Genomic DNA, 15,240 nt, shown 5'->3' with positions numbered 1-15,240 from the left:
TTGTGACATGGGATGTTTCCCGTCTCCCAAATCTCTAAGATGTTCCAGGCTAGAACTTGTTGAGGAAGATTTTTAATTCAAGGTATTTGCATGTGCTAAAAGCAAAATATTATCAAAATAAATGAATAACTACAACTCAAGTGCAGACATCCAGAAAACATTCCATTTGAAAGCAGAGGAATAGAAGATTTTGTGGGCAAGTGTCTTTCAAAAAGTCTTTTGTGGAATGATGAATTAAAGATAGGAAAGGATTCTCCCTCTCCTGCCCCAAGTTCCATAAAAATATGAGTATTATTTAAAAAAAAAAGAGGCCACAAGTAAGGAAAAGGCTTTTAGGATCTTTTTAATTTTAAAATGTTTGGGCTACAGTGGTGGTTGGGGTTTTTTTGCCATAGTATCCTGAGACCAGAACTTCTATGTCAATATTTGCAGTAGTTTAATCATCAACATAAAATTTCCAATAGCTTTCTTTCCTAGCTTTTGTAACGGTCTAAATAGTACTTTTTCCTTCCTAATCAGGTAAGAGAACACAACATTTCTAATTTGTTGCAAACAAACAGAGATTGTTTCCTTTAAAACTGCTTGTTTCCCCCGCTTTATTTTCCTCCTCTTAACATGTACCTGGTTTCCTGAGTGACAAAAGTTTCTGTTTTTGGATGCCAATTGTTATTTGATGAAATAAACATAATCAACAGCTGTCAGAACAAAATGAAATACAATCTGTTCCTGTAGGGTGCCTCTTACAACTTCAGTTTTAATAGGAGATTAAAAGGAAATGGGCCTTATCTGTTTGCACTACTATTCTTCAGATGTTTTCTCACTTGGACATATTGTTAGATGCACATTGCTAGTGCATCAGATCAGTGATTAAAAACAGATACTTCTATCTTCCTCAACATGTTAATTCTTTCTTAAAAAGCAAAATACCTGAGTTATTCCAGTACATTTAATTTCTGGTTTTAGGAGATATCCAAATGGTCACAAAATAAATTTGACTTCTATTCCTTTTATTTCTAGATCTGTTGCCTTCTCTGCTAGTCCCCATCTTTGTTTTTCATATGCACATAATTCTTATTGTCCAGTTCTCTCTTTCTTGTCTCAGTACTCTAGGAATATTTTGTTTAGTCTTGTTTCCTATGTGTAGGTGACTGTCTCCAAATCAATATATTCTACTATTCACTTTGGATGTACAATGGCTAGAATTTCCTTGGGGCCAACCTTGATTTTCTTAATCTGTTGCTTCATCATCTTTTCACATTCGTTATCAGGTACCTATTATTCATTACCAACAGTCACAATATGGATCATGTATTAACAACTGTAGTTAATTTTTAAACCCATGTGTTTCTGAAAGTTACTTTAAGAACAAAGTTATTTATTTTAATTTCATAAGTGTTGTTCTGCGATGGATTTTGGAGATGAAACTCAATCACATGATTTTAAATATATTCAATGATGGTTGTCTTCCTCCCCCCATATTTAAGCCCAGGGGAAATGACCAAATATATCCACTGGTTTAGCCCTGCAGTATTCTGTATATTCAGTATGTTTGGTGTGAATATAAATATATATACACCCTGAATTAAAGAAACCGGAATTCTTAGTGATATCCTACTCTTTATCTACAGTATTTGTGAAAAAAGAGAAGGCAAACCAGGTTCTGAGGATTCAGAAACGTGCTAACACTTTCTTGGAAGAGATTCTCCCAGGAAATTTGGAGAGAGAATGCAGAGAGGAACAATGTTCATTTGAGGAGGCGAATGAGATTTTCAAGTCAAAGGAGAAAACAGTGAGCAATGGAATTGGAGGGACCTCTGACTATTTCTTGCAAGTGTAAAAGAAAAGTACACCTATCCAAATAGCCACAGAAACTGCTGTTTCCTCAAAATAGCCACATTCTTAGAAATTACTGTTTTGTTTGTTTTATTGTTGTTGTTGTTTGTGCTTTCAAGTCAGTATTGACACTCGGTAACTGCCTGGACAAGTTCTTTTAGTTTTCTTGGCAAGAGGTTTTTAGAAATAGTTTGCCATTGCCTCCTTCCTAGGGCTGAGAGAAAATGACTGGCCTAATGTCATCCAGCTGGCTTTGTATAAGACAGAACTAGAACTCACAGGCTCCTAGTTCCCAGCATGGTGCCTTAACCACTACACCAAACTGGCTCTCAGAAACCATTGTAGTTATTTTTGGAGTTCCGGTTTGCAGCGCTTCGGGGTAGGTAGGAATCCGCGATCGTGCGCGGTTTCTGCCTGCGCTCGCCGCTGGAGTGCCCTGAGCCATTCGGCTTCAGGGCTAGCCACCTCCGTAGAAGGTGGTGAAGATAGGGGGGATCTGGCAGGGTTGAGAGAAATCGCACCTCTCTTCCCTAGCCGGCTAAACCCCCTTTTCTGAAGGCGGTAGAGCGGCGGTCAGAAATGGCCGCCACAAAGAAGCGCTCAGCCAGAAAAGAAAGTGCAGGAGGAGTTAAGAAGAAGTGAAAGTTTTTTTGCTGACCGGGACAAAGCAACAACGAAGGTATCCTGGAACTTAAAATTTGTGAAAGATACATTGTTCCCAGAGATTTACAAGTGGCGAATGGAAGTAAAATGGAAAGTTCTTTTTTTTTCACTCTCCTTCCTAACGTTGACAGTGAACAGAAATATATGAGAAATCGGAAAAACCCGCTTTGGCATCAATAGGTAAACTGGATAATTAAATGCTAAAGGGATAATAAGGATTTCTGAACATTTAAAAAAAAATTTTTTTTGCTGTAAGTGGGAAGGGAGAGGAAAAGAATTGGAGCAGGATTTAGAAGTAAGGAGGAGATTGCCTAGAATTTTAAAGAATCATTAAATACTAACAAGACTTTTAAAAGATACATTTTAACTGGAACTTTGCAACTAAACAGTAACCCCAGAAAGAGAAAGTGAAGAAAGAAGAAAGTGCTAAAAGAAACAGCTTATTTGGACTGTTTGGTGACTTTGGGACTTTTGGAAATTATCTTTGAAGGACTAAAAACACTTGGGTGGTTGTTTTGGAAAAAAAATTCTTTCTACAATGGCATCACTTGTGGATGAATTGAAAATTGAATTCAAAAAATACAAAGAAGAAGAACAAGAAGGGAAAGACTCTCTTGGCACTCTTTTTCAATTCTTAGAAATGGCGATTTGCACCTATGAGAAACTGACTGCGCAACAAGATGATTGGGATAAAGAAGAAGCCATCTTTGATGAACAAGTAACTTTATTTGGGGAAGAAAGGGAGAAGAAGGAAAAGAAAAAGGGGACTTTAAAATTTAAAAAAACAACCAAAAAAGAGAAAAATAAGGTGAAAAGTGGATATAATGTTAGAAAACAACAGAAAGGGGGAATGCAGAAGAAGAAAAGGAAGGTGGAGAGACAAGGGGGTAAAAAGGGCAGGGAGAAGAAGGAGGAAGGAAGGGATGAGAAGCCTCAATGGTGTGGAGCAAGATGTAAAGAAACAAGATTCATTTAGAGATAATGGGTAAAATTTAATTGAAAAAGGGATTCTGCAAAGGTACATAAGATTGTATTGTTATATTTGTACTTAGAAATAATGTTAGAAAATTGGAAACAACATGTGAACAAAAAATGGGATAAAATATTCAGTGTAACTTAGTGAAATTTTTGTGAATAAAAGGAAGGCAATGAAATAAATGAGAGAAACATTTTAATGATACAATGATTTAAAATATAAGTGATGTGAAGTGGGGGGGAAATAACTATGGAAAGTATAAGTGTTCCCATAAAAGTATGATATTCAATTGAAAAGTAATGTGTAAAATGTTTAAGATTTAAATGAATATTAATATTAATGATAGATTTGAATTGGCATGGATAGTTGTTTTAATTGTATTACATACTTATAAATTTTTCTTTTTTAAAAATATAATGTGTAACTTTAGAATGTACTAAACAGAATCCCAAAGGAAGTTATGTACTATACTAAGTGTTATAAATTTAGGAGAAAGAGTTAAAGGCGTCACACTCCAATTAGTGTACAGGAGAAATTTTGTTTAAAGAGAAAAGATAAATAGATAGCTGGAAACAGAACAGACAAAGAATAATAAGCATAATGATCTGAACTGAGATGAGATAAATAAAATAAAACTAAGAAAGTTAAAAGAGGTGAGAAGCTATATAGAAAATGGAAAATGGTAATAAGATATGGAATGATATATAAAATGAACATGAATTTGTGTCTGTATGAAGAGATGTAACCCGGGATCAAGCAGCTTTCAGAAAAGATGTTTTATGTTTTTATGTTTTGTTTGTTTGTGTGTTGTTTTTGAAAATTAATAAAATTTGTTTAAAAAAAAAAGAAACCACTGTAGTTATTTTTGAAACATTTAAAATTAACAGTAATTTGGTAAGAGCATTACAATCAATAAATACAAGAATTACACATACAGTGCTTGTCTGCTCCTCAGATTCACTGGTTTGAGATGGGCAGTTATACAAACTGAATAAATAAGTTAAATACAAGAGCCAGCAACCTTCTGGCTTTCAGTGGCTGGAACAAATATTTCAATTTCTTTAAAGAGTTAGCAAAAAATCTTCACATGTTTAAAATTGAATTGTATATATACTTTTCCAGCTGAAATCATGAATTCCTATCACTTGTCCTTCGTCTCCTACAAGTCTTACAGGATGTCACACTAAAGAGGTGTGGGAATATTTTGGCTGTTTTTCAGGGGTGGGATTCTACCTGGTCGGACTGCTTCTATAGAACCGGTTATTATGATTCTGCCCAGTTCAGACAATCAGAAAATCGCACCACTGGCTGGCCCTGCCCCTCCCTGCCCACTCACTCCTTACCTGGCATGAGCGCCATCAAACTTGCCTGTGTTTGGTAAGTTGCTATTTTTCCTCCCCCGTTCCGCTGTGCCGGGCTATTTAGATTAGCTAGAAAGCAGGATTGTTGGATTTCTTGTTTTCTAGTTAATCTAAAACCAGAGCTGAACCTTCTAGGACTGAAGGTTCTATTTTTCAGTGCAGACTCAGATAGCAGATTGCAGAATCATAGAGCTCTAAGTGAATCTGTGATTCTGTGAGCGACTCAGTCTGCCTGCCTGCTTTGCCTGGTTTTGGGTAAAAGTTGCTCTTTTTTATAAAAAATTCAATATTTACATACATGGTGTGTTGAGAGTTAATTTTGTGAGTTTGCTTGCAAGCAAATTTTATGTGACAGACTCGGAGAATGGAGCTGGAAAGCAGGTTAGTGGGGTGGGGAGGGAATGGAATTTTGCAGTATCCTTCCCCTGCCACACCCACCAAGCCACACCCACAGAACCGGTAGTAAAAAAAATTGAATCCCACCACTGAATCATATGTGTCTTAATTACTTACATTTAATTGTTTGAGTTAATTTATAAGGATGCTTGGCCTAATAACATCTGTTTTTATTTTATAGATGGAGTTTTGGTTCGATTACCAAGGTAAATATTTTGTTCATTTTCTGTGTATTCTGCACAAATAATTGTTCATTAAAACTTAAAGCTTATAAATACCTATGCTAACTTTGGCTCCATAAATCTTGACTTTTTATACATTTTGAAATCTATTGAAGATTTTGCTTTTGTTCTGGCAAGAATTTTGTTTATGTGATAAAATTATTTCAATGTATTGCTCATGTAATGAACTGTTACAGTTTTCCTCCTTTGCTCATCAGTGTACTGTATTTTAATATTTCATTGACATTACTATTTTTGTTATTATTTATAATTTTAATGTTTTAGATTGTGTAGTATGTTATTGAAATTGAAGTGGGTAGGAAACTAATGCATAAATAAGAAATTACTCTAAATACTTATCTGGATTTGATTTGTATCATCAAATCTCTTTTTCCAAACAGATTTCAACCCCTGTAAAGAAAATGTATGTAAAAATGGTGGAATATGTCAGGTCAGACACTATACATATTCCTGTACATGTCCCCCAAGGTATGGAGGGAATCAGTGTGAAATAGGTGAGTGACGTATAACATTAACCAACCTGCTATTGTTGTAAGAAGATGCTACCTTTTGGGGCAGCTTTCTAACCTGGTGAGACTTCGTTGGCCAAAAGTCATACTAGTGAGGGAAATAAAAGGGTAGTTCAGAGGGCACATGTCAGGAAAAGCAGTCATGTAGTTGGGATCAGAGAACCAAAGTTCTCTGGTCCCCAATTTGTCAAACGACTTTGCTTCAAATATAAGATGCATCAGATATTATCAAGGAAAATAGGTCTGGTCTTGTGTGCTTTCAAAGTTTTCTCTTTACTTCTACATTTTTTTCTGTTGAAGATTCTCTTAAAATACTCTCTGTGATTTAACCCGCTCAGTATCTTTATTTCCTCCGTCATTAACTGTACAGATAGTCCTCAACTTACGACCACAATTGAGCCCAAAATTTATGTTGCTGAGAAACTTTTAAAGTGAAGAATCACTGCAATTCTTAAATTAACATGGCTGTTAAGTGAATCTGGTTTCCCCATTGACTTTGCTTGTCAGAAGTTTGCATGACTCCAGGATACTGCAGTCGTCATAAATGTGAGTCAGTTGTCAAGCATCCGAATGTAAATCCTGTGACCATGGGGATGCTACAAGGGTCGTAAGTGTGAAAAATGGTCATAAGGTACTTTTTTCAGTGCCATTGTAACTTCAAACAGTCACTAAATGAACTGTTTTAGTCAAGGGCTATTTGTATTGCATGTAACTACTTAAAGGTAAAAAAGAATGATAACATTATTTTAAAAAAATAAAATAAAATATAACATAAATAAATAAATGGCTTGGTTTTTCTCTAAATGCATTGTTGTTCCCCTTCTACTTGTTAGTAAGATGGTAGTCTGCGGGAGTCTTATCTCACACATACTGGGATTGGAGAAAAGATCAGGTAGACACACCTCCTGGAAAGTAGGTGGTGGTAGCAAGTAATCTGTATGTTAAGGCAGAGGGTCAAGCTGGGATCAAAGGATTCTGAGCAAGATGGTGTGAGATACCAACGTTTCTCCTTAGGAAGTAAGTCTTAATACTAAATGGGTGATCCAGTGGAATCTGGAGAGCCAGTTTAGTCTAGTCACTAGTGCTTGAAGACACTGGGCTAGAAACCAGGAGATGTGAGTACTACTCTTAAGTGTAAGGCCAGCTGGGTGACACTGAGCAGTCACTGTCTCTCTCATCCCTAGGAGATAGCAATGGCAAATCGCTGCCAATAAAACATTGGCAAGAAAACTGCATGGACTAACTCAAAGGCGTCCATGTGCCCGTGCGCACCCACCCACCCACAAACACAGAAAAGCAGACATAAGAATAACTTGAAGCCCCCCTCCACTAATTTTAAAAATGATAAGTTGTGATTTGGGTTACCATTACTGATAGCCTATTAGAGGATTACAGTCTGTTGGAGAGAGTAAGTAGTAATGACCGGGGTGGGATTCAAAATTTTTAACAACTGGTTCTGTGGGTGTGGCTTAGGTGGTGGGCGTGACTTGGTGGTCATGTGACTGGGTGGACATGGCTTGGTGGTCATGTTATTGGCTGGGTGTCGCCAACTCAATATCACTCACATTGAGGCACGCATCTCCTTGCCTGGCCTCTCATGACTGTGGGGATGCTGCAACAGTCATAAGTGTGAAAAATGGTCATAAGTCACTTTTTTCAGTGCCATTGTAACCTTATATGGTCACTCCACACAAACAAAGTACCAGCAAAGGAGGGGAAAAAAACTCCAGAGATGTTCCTGAGACAGGAAGTCTAGTCCTGCCAAGAATGTAATAAGGGGTAACAGAGAGGCAGTTTCTGTAAGCAACCCCAGAATGTTTCCTTCCTGCCTTCCTTACAGGATTAGGCCAGTAATTTCTTCTAACAACCAGTTGTCCAAACTGCTTAGAATGTTAACAACCGGTTCTAGCGAATAGGTGTGAACTGGTAGAATCCCACCCCTGGTAATGACCCAAGAATCACTTCCCCTGTCTCTCATGCAGAGAAATTTGAATGCTGGTACAAAAATGGAGGGTGTTGGCAATATTGTCAAGATACCGAACATTCACTTCGTGTGATCTGTTCCTGTGCAACAGGATATACGCTAAATGAAGATGGGAAGAGTTGTACTCCCTCAGGTAATGACTCATCTTACTGGTTTAAAAATGTGGGTTTAAAAACTAAGTGTTCCAGAAGCCCTTTTCAGCCCTTTTTCAACCCAAATGGGTTGATGTTATGGTTTCAGAATTTCCAACCAGTCAGCATGAAGAGCAAATAGATTGTCTCCTTTAGATGCACAGACCATGAGGTATTATGTTGAATAAAATTGGACCAAATTTTCTCTTTAGATGCAGAATAGCACTCTGTGAGTGCTTTAAATGTTGAATTCATTTTGCCACTGCACATCTGACATAAGTGAGCGGTGGCAGCTCAGGATTACCTACTTAAATATATCTAGGGGTGTTATTTAGCTAGTTTTATAAATAATTAGAGGTACCAAGACTGATCAGACATTTTCCCCAACCAATGCAAGCAGGGAGGTTACCTAAATCCATAATTAGATATTTATCATAATTTAACTTGTTGCTTGTTGTTTCCACAAGATTTCCCAATGTAGAAAAGATAGCAAGAGAATTAGTAGGCAGAAGGCAATTATAAAATTGCAGTTATCGAATAGAACAACTTGGGGAGAAGGGGATTTTATCTCAATATCTAACAATAGTGGCCTCTGACCAACTGTCATGGATATGTTGTTACAGTTAAGAAAACAATTAACGGAGGAATCTAGCAATTATTAAAAGTTCCGATTCTGGTTGGCTATTGGTACTTTTATCCATCAGGCATATTTTGATTTTTCCTGTTATTTGACAGGTTACATATTACATTCATTTATTCATTTATTCATTATTCATTCATTCATTCATTTATTTATTTATGCAGTATATGTTGTGAATTTTACACTAAATAAAAGACAAATTAAAACAAGAAAGAAAAAAGGAAAAGAAAGAAAATGAAGTTATAAAATATGACTTTCAACCTTCTCATCAACAGATAATTACTGTCTTATAATTTTCTCTCCCTCTTAAATGTTACACAAATTCTTTCACCTCACAGTTCACATCTTTTAAAATCCTCAAACCCATATAACTTTTTTTTTCTTCTTTCAGCAAAATAAATTAGGACACAATGTAAATTAAGTAAGTTACCCACACTGTTTAATCTGCCTCATTTTAGATAGCTTTCCTTGTGGGCTGATGAAGCGATCCACACGTTCTTATGAGGGAGAAAGAATCAAACAAAGTGAAATTGATGCTCCTGAGAACATAACCAACTGGAATCAGACGTTAAGCTGGGCTTCTTCAGGATGGTTGAATCTCACAGCAGAAACTGAAGATGACATGGAAAATCTGGAAGGAAATTTCACAGAGGAGGATTTACTCAGATGGCCAAATATTAACTACACAGATAAAGAAAGAATAATTGGGGGATCTTTCTGCCGCCCGGGAGCATGTCCTTGGCAGGTAACACTACTGCACTTAAATGGTTTGATAAAATAGCCTCATTTTATATTATTAGAATTGCAGGGCCAAATTCCTTTAAGAAACAGCAGGGTGCAATCTTTTGCAACGGAAGTTAATTCTGAGTGGCAAGCTAGGAGATGAGTTCCAAAAAGCAAAGAGAGACAGAACACAGAAGTTGGAACTCTCAGTAGTTCATAATTATCTCCTTATATATTTAGCAGCATCTTTTGCAGAGATCCAGGTCTCTTTAAGGCTTGGGAGAACTGCATTTAGGCTTGGAGCCTCAGGTCACGAATGTTTTCTTTCGACAAGCACAGAGCTAACAGGGCCTCTAAAAATTGTCCAGACGTGTTCTTAAATGATACTTTGGCTCCCAAGGGAGGACAACCGACTATAGATGCTGTCCTTTTGAATAACTATTGGAAAAAGAAGGTTTGCAATATTGTTGTGGGCATATGACAAAATGGATTGCTTCACATCACTGTATTTTTGTGTATGACAATCGAGCTCTGATTCAATGCTAAATAATTGAGACTGTAGAAAATTGATACAGAATTGCAGTTGGGTTAGAGAGAGAACAATTTATTTTTATTTTTCTTCCTAGGTATTGATTCAAAATAATAGAGGATACGGTTTTTGTGGGGGCAGCTTGATCAGTAGTCAGTGGGTTCTTACCGCAGCACATTGTTTCGATACCGTTAATCCACATCAAGTTACAGTGGGTAAGTTGTAGAGAAACACAAACAAAATTACAGTTTTCTAATGCTTGTTTTTCCGCACAATGTATTCGTGAAGAAGGAGTAGATTCTCTGGTTCTGGTATCACATTCCTATTGTAAAATAAATAAACACATTTCGATAAGGTGACCAACCATCCTCCTTTAGGGAGGACAGTCCTCCTTTTGTAAGTTCTGTCCTCTCTCGAAAAGTGTCCTCCTACATGTCCTCCTTTTTGATATTTGAAGACTAATCTGTAAATCTCCGTATTTGATCGATGCTGATCCAATCCGTTGTGTGTGATGTGACGTATTTGTATTTGACATGACAATTCATCAAGGCTCGGTACAGTGCGGCGAGACGCGATTATGAGCATGTGCTCCACACAGGAGAATTGTTTTGAGAGAGTGCACCGTGTGCAAGAGTGCACCATGCGCAAGAGTGCACCGTGTGCAAGAGTGTACCGTGCGCAAGAGTGCGCCGCGCGCAAGTGGCTTTGTTTTTTTTCTTCAATTTATTTATGTCCTCCTTTTCATTGTAAAAAAGTTGGTCAACTTAATTTTGAACCTTTGAAATTATAGAAGTAAGCAAACATACACATTAATGTTTCTCAGCTTCAGCACCTAACTCCCAGAATTCTCCATCTTTGTACAGTCAGAACATCTTAAAGCTGAGATTGAGAAACATTGATATACTTTAATTAATTTTATAAAATGATACTCTACTCTCATTATTTTTTGGCTTGAATATATTATGCAGGTGTACTTGATTACAGATCCCCTGATTTGCCAAGGCCTTTGGAGAGAATTGCTACTATAATGCCATTTGCTTTCTTTTTGATCCCTTCTGGTTTTGTTTTCATTACTATCATTGTTCTTTTGTTTTCTGATGTTTTGATAGATTTTTAAAAATATTATTCTTTGTTTTTAGATATTTACCAATTGTAAACTGCCCTGAGTCTCTGGGAGCTGGGCAACATATAAACGTAATAAATTATTATGGTTGGTCACACAATCAGCCATAACTGGATTATTATGGTTGGTCACAGTTTACCAGAAGTTTAGACAGGATTTAATGTTTAATCTACTTAGCAACTCCTTTCCAAGGACCTGGGATAGGCAGATGTTGTTGCTTGGTGGTGAGCTTATTTACTTATTTATGAATATTTATATGGCCACCCAACTCACTCTCAAGTGACTTCGGTCTTAAAGGTACCATCGCAGGATATAAACTGTTTTTTTTAAAAAAAAATATTTTTATTAATTTTTTTTTCTTTTTACATCGTAAAACATCATGGTATCAACAACGTTCTTAGCATCTATACAAGATTTTAGTTTAAATATCATAATACATTATATTGCATTTATCTACTATTAAATAATATCTTTAGCTATAATTACTATTCTTATATCTTTATATAGTTTACAAAATTTTATTTTACTTTCTTAAGGGTTGTTTCAATTAACATTTTTGTCTCACTTCTTGGTTCTGTTTGTTAGCCATTTATACCAATTGTTCCAAATTGTAAAGAATTCAGAGTTGTCTTTTTCTTTCAATTTCATTGTTAGCATATTCATCTCAGCACTTTCTGTTACTTTGTGTATTATTCATTGGGGGTATTTGGTGTTTTCCATACTGGCACAAAGGCTATTCTGGCGGCTGTTATAATATGTAACACTAGGTATTTTACTTCTTCCGGTAGTCTTTCTTTAATGATTCCTAATAGGAAGGATATAAACTGTTTTAAGTAAAGCTGCCTTTTGCAATTGACTGATGGTAATTTTGTCAATGCTGATGGTGTTCAAGCAGTGCTCCAGATATTTTGGGATCGTTCCCAAGGCTCCTATTACTATTGGTACTATAGTTGCCTTCTTTTGCCACAGTTATTCTACTTTTTCAGTTTTCATATATTATTTCAGAGACATCACCTAGCTTGTTCTAGGACAACCCTTTGAGCTAGTAGTCTAATGATAGTATATACTGTATTCTTCCTTTAAAAGAAACTAGTGAAAAAAATTGGAGGCACCAGTGGAAGAACAATGATAATGTTACCAATAGAAGACAATGTCATTTCAATTGCCCATAGAGTTCCTAAACAAGGTAAGACAATGAAATCTAGAAGCTCCCATGTTTTTGAAGTGCCTACTTTACAAGCATTTTAATGTACAGAATCAGTATTTCAATAACCAAATCACACTATTTCTACTTGGATCCAAGGTTATTCTTATTTTTTTGTTTTTCACTTTCCTTTTTTCCACTGTCAGCACCTGCTTGTATTTTTCTCCCCACACTTTTATTTGTTTTTCAGGAGACTTTGACAAACATCAGCGAGAACGAGATGAACAAAAAGTGAGAGTACGGCGCTACTGGAGACATCCTCAGTATAACTCACAGAACTACAATAATGACATTGCTTTGGTCCAATTGACTAGCAATGTGATTTTCACCCAAAATGTACTTCCTATCTGCCTTCCTCATCCTAACCTAGCTACTTTGCTAATTGAAGATATAGCCCAGGGAACAGTTAGTGGATGGGGTGCAACTTATGCTAAGGGTAAGTTAACTCGCTTTCTCATGAAAATTAAGTTGCCCATTGTGAGCATGGAGACCTGTCGACAGTCAACCGAGAAGCTCATTACAGACAACATGTTTTGTGCAGGCTATGATACGGAAGGGCAGGATGCTTGCAAAGGAGATAGTGGTGGACCTTTTGCTGCGACTTATCACAATACTTGGTATCTATTGGGGATCGTCAGTTGGGGGGAAGGTTGTGCTGAAGTGGGAAAATATGGAGCTTATACTTTAGTATCCAATTATATTTCATGGATAAAAGAAGTAATTGAAGCTAATGGTGAAGTTGTTTTACCTTACCTGCCGTGAAGGCCAATCTGTATATAAAAAAAGAAAAAATTGTGCATTTGATAATACGGTATTTAACAACTTGAATAGCCAGGTCACATTGCAGGTTTGTTTCCTATAGCTGCTCTTAACTGAAATAAACAATTAAGTTACCATTTTCTTTGTACAGAAACAGAACTGTTCTATAAATCTGTATCAGCATCCCATTTAGATTTAAGCATAAGCAACTAGATAGGTAGAAATACTGCCTCAGTACTTCCTTCCCAAAGTGATTTTTAACCCTTGTAAAAGACTTCAAAGATACTGACAAAAATAGCATCACAATGTCATGCCACAAGTTGTTTCTTTCATATGTTTGAACAAGATCAGGATATATGTTAAAAAGGGTGGGACTTCCTACAACTCTGCTCTCATCACTCTGATCCTACCTTGAAATATTTCTCTCTACCCCCACCTTCACAAATGCCATGGGGTTGTGTGATCCTGCAGAGTACAGTAGGCTATGGCGGAAAAGGAAGCACCAAACATTCAATTTGTGTTTATACAAACATGCATATGACTGACCAGACTGACAAACCATTGTCATGGATTCACAAAATACATTTGAACTCTAAAATAACCAAAGATGAAAACCCTGCAGCTACACAACTTGCCATGTTTAGTTACTGTTACTCTTGAATAGCTTTTTGTGTTGGCCAAAAAAGACCCCATAAAAGCTTTTCTTAATTGCCAGGTTTTTAATTGACCTGGTTAGTTGTCTCTCATTATTTTCAGAATGGTGGATGCAGAGCTGCTTCTGTCAATCCATTCCATGCATCTAAATAATGATCTAAGTCAATATTGCAACAGTCCAAGGAGGAAAAAGGAATATAAAGTGACTTGCATTCCATAAAGTGGGTAGGGCCAAATGAAAGAAAAGATTAGACAATTTGATTTTATTCCATTAATTAAATTTGAACAAAATATGGTTCAACTTATTACTTTTGAAGCAGTATGCCTAAGAATACGCATTTATGCCTCATAGTTGTAAGAATGTCAGTACTGTATCTTGCAGCAACAAGTCAGAACAGTAGTGCCAAAAGCAAACTACAAGGATGGCTAGAATGACAGGTGCTTGATGACATTATGAACTTCCATTTTGGCTTTGGATGCGCACCAGTCATGCTATTTGCATGAGGCCATTGTCAGGCAGATTTTGCTCTCCCCACCCCTCAAGCTCGTAATGCTACCTACTTTGGGAACTCAGCCCAAGCCGATCAATTGCATGTATCTGAAATACAAGAACAAGTTCCTCTTCCAATATGGAAAACAGTTCTACAGAACATCATATTTTACATGATTTCAGCAAACGGTGAGGAGAAAGATGTCAAGAAAAGAATGTTTCACATTCTTCAAATCAGATTCCCAAATACAGCCAGGATTGGATCAGAATTAGTCAGAGCATGTAAGCAAAAATAAAAGCTTTTGAGCATTTTTACAACTGAACAGATGAGACCCTATGAATGAAAACATATTTCATTTTAATTATTAAAATTGTGAACTAAAAGGTGATTACAAAAAGCAACAGGTTTCTTTTTTAATCTTTAGATATGTTTTTCCTTACTTCTTTCTCTCACCCGTTTATTTCTAAAAGCCTTATTTATCTCCCACATATTAAGTGTCTAGCTGCTGCATAGTTTATTAATTTAGGAAAATATTCTACTGAAAACTACTATATTAGCCTTGCCATCTTCAAGGGGAAAGATAATAAATAAAATAAATAAATAAATCTGGATATACCCTTGAAAACCAAGAACTTTGTGAGGGCCTCCAATTGCTTGAATAATATGTTCCACCCAGCAGTAGTAAAATTATAGATTGCTACCATTGTTCCCTGGAGTGGGAGTTAGAGAACATAAACCTGCTGAACCTCCTCACATCACATTATTTAATGATTGCAGGCTAATATGATTGAAGAGAGCCCATTTGGTGTAGTAGTGAAGTATCAGGCTAGAAACTGAAAAGCTGTGAGTTCAATTCCTATCTTAGGGTACTTAAAGTAAAGTAAATGGCATATATTTTATTTCTTTTCCTTTACCACTATTATCTGTGGTAGTTCTAAGCTCTTAAATTTTTAAACAAGTAATTTTTAAATTCATATTCATTCTTAATAAACAGCATATTCCATTCCTGTCATTATTGTTAT

General features: G+C 36.3%; 1 protein-coding gene across 4 annotated transcripts; it reads left to right on the top strand.

Moving 5' to 3' along the window:
• Window positions 1-163: 163 nt before the first annotated feature.
• On the top strand, window positions 164-13,210 carry LOC113422856 (coagulation factor X-like). Of its 4 annotated transcripts, none has more exons than XM_026684037.2 (9): window positions 164-519; window positions 1,145-1,268; window positions 1,629-1,789; window positions 5,411-5,435; window positions 5,852-5,965; window positions 7,963-8,097; window positions 9,194-9,480; window positions 10,085-10,202; window positions 12,505-13,210. In XM_026684037.2, exons 2-9 carry the CDS (start codon window positions 1,193-1,195, stop codon window positions 13,074-13,076), a joined length of 1,488 nt encoding a protein of 495 aa, XP_026539822.2. In that variant the 5' UTR covers window positions 164-519; window positions 1,145-1,192; the 3' UTR covers window positions 13,077-13,210. The 4 variants fall into 4 exon arrangements, with proteins under 4 accessions (XP_026539822.2, XP_087820947.1, XP_087820949.1 ...); XM_087964823.1 differs by having other exon boundaries at window positions 505-519; window positions 1,126-1,268; XM_087964821.1 differs by lacking the exon at window positions 5,411-5,435 and having other exon boundaries at window positions 454-519; window positions 1,629-1,812; window positions 5,850-5,965.
• Window positions 13,211-15,240: the final 2,030 nt, after the last annotated feature.

This window comes from Notechis scutatus, chromosome 4 (assembly GCF_049901735.1).
Source record: "Notechis scutatus isolate UNSWTSFEM ecotype Mainland chromosome 4, rNotScu1.2, whole genome shotgun sequence".
Taxonomy (NCBI): Eukaryota; Metazoa; Chordata; class Lepidosauria; order Squamata; family Elapidae; genus Notechis; species Notechis scutatus.
This window is presented reverse-complemented; position numbering and strand designations above follow the sequence as displayed.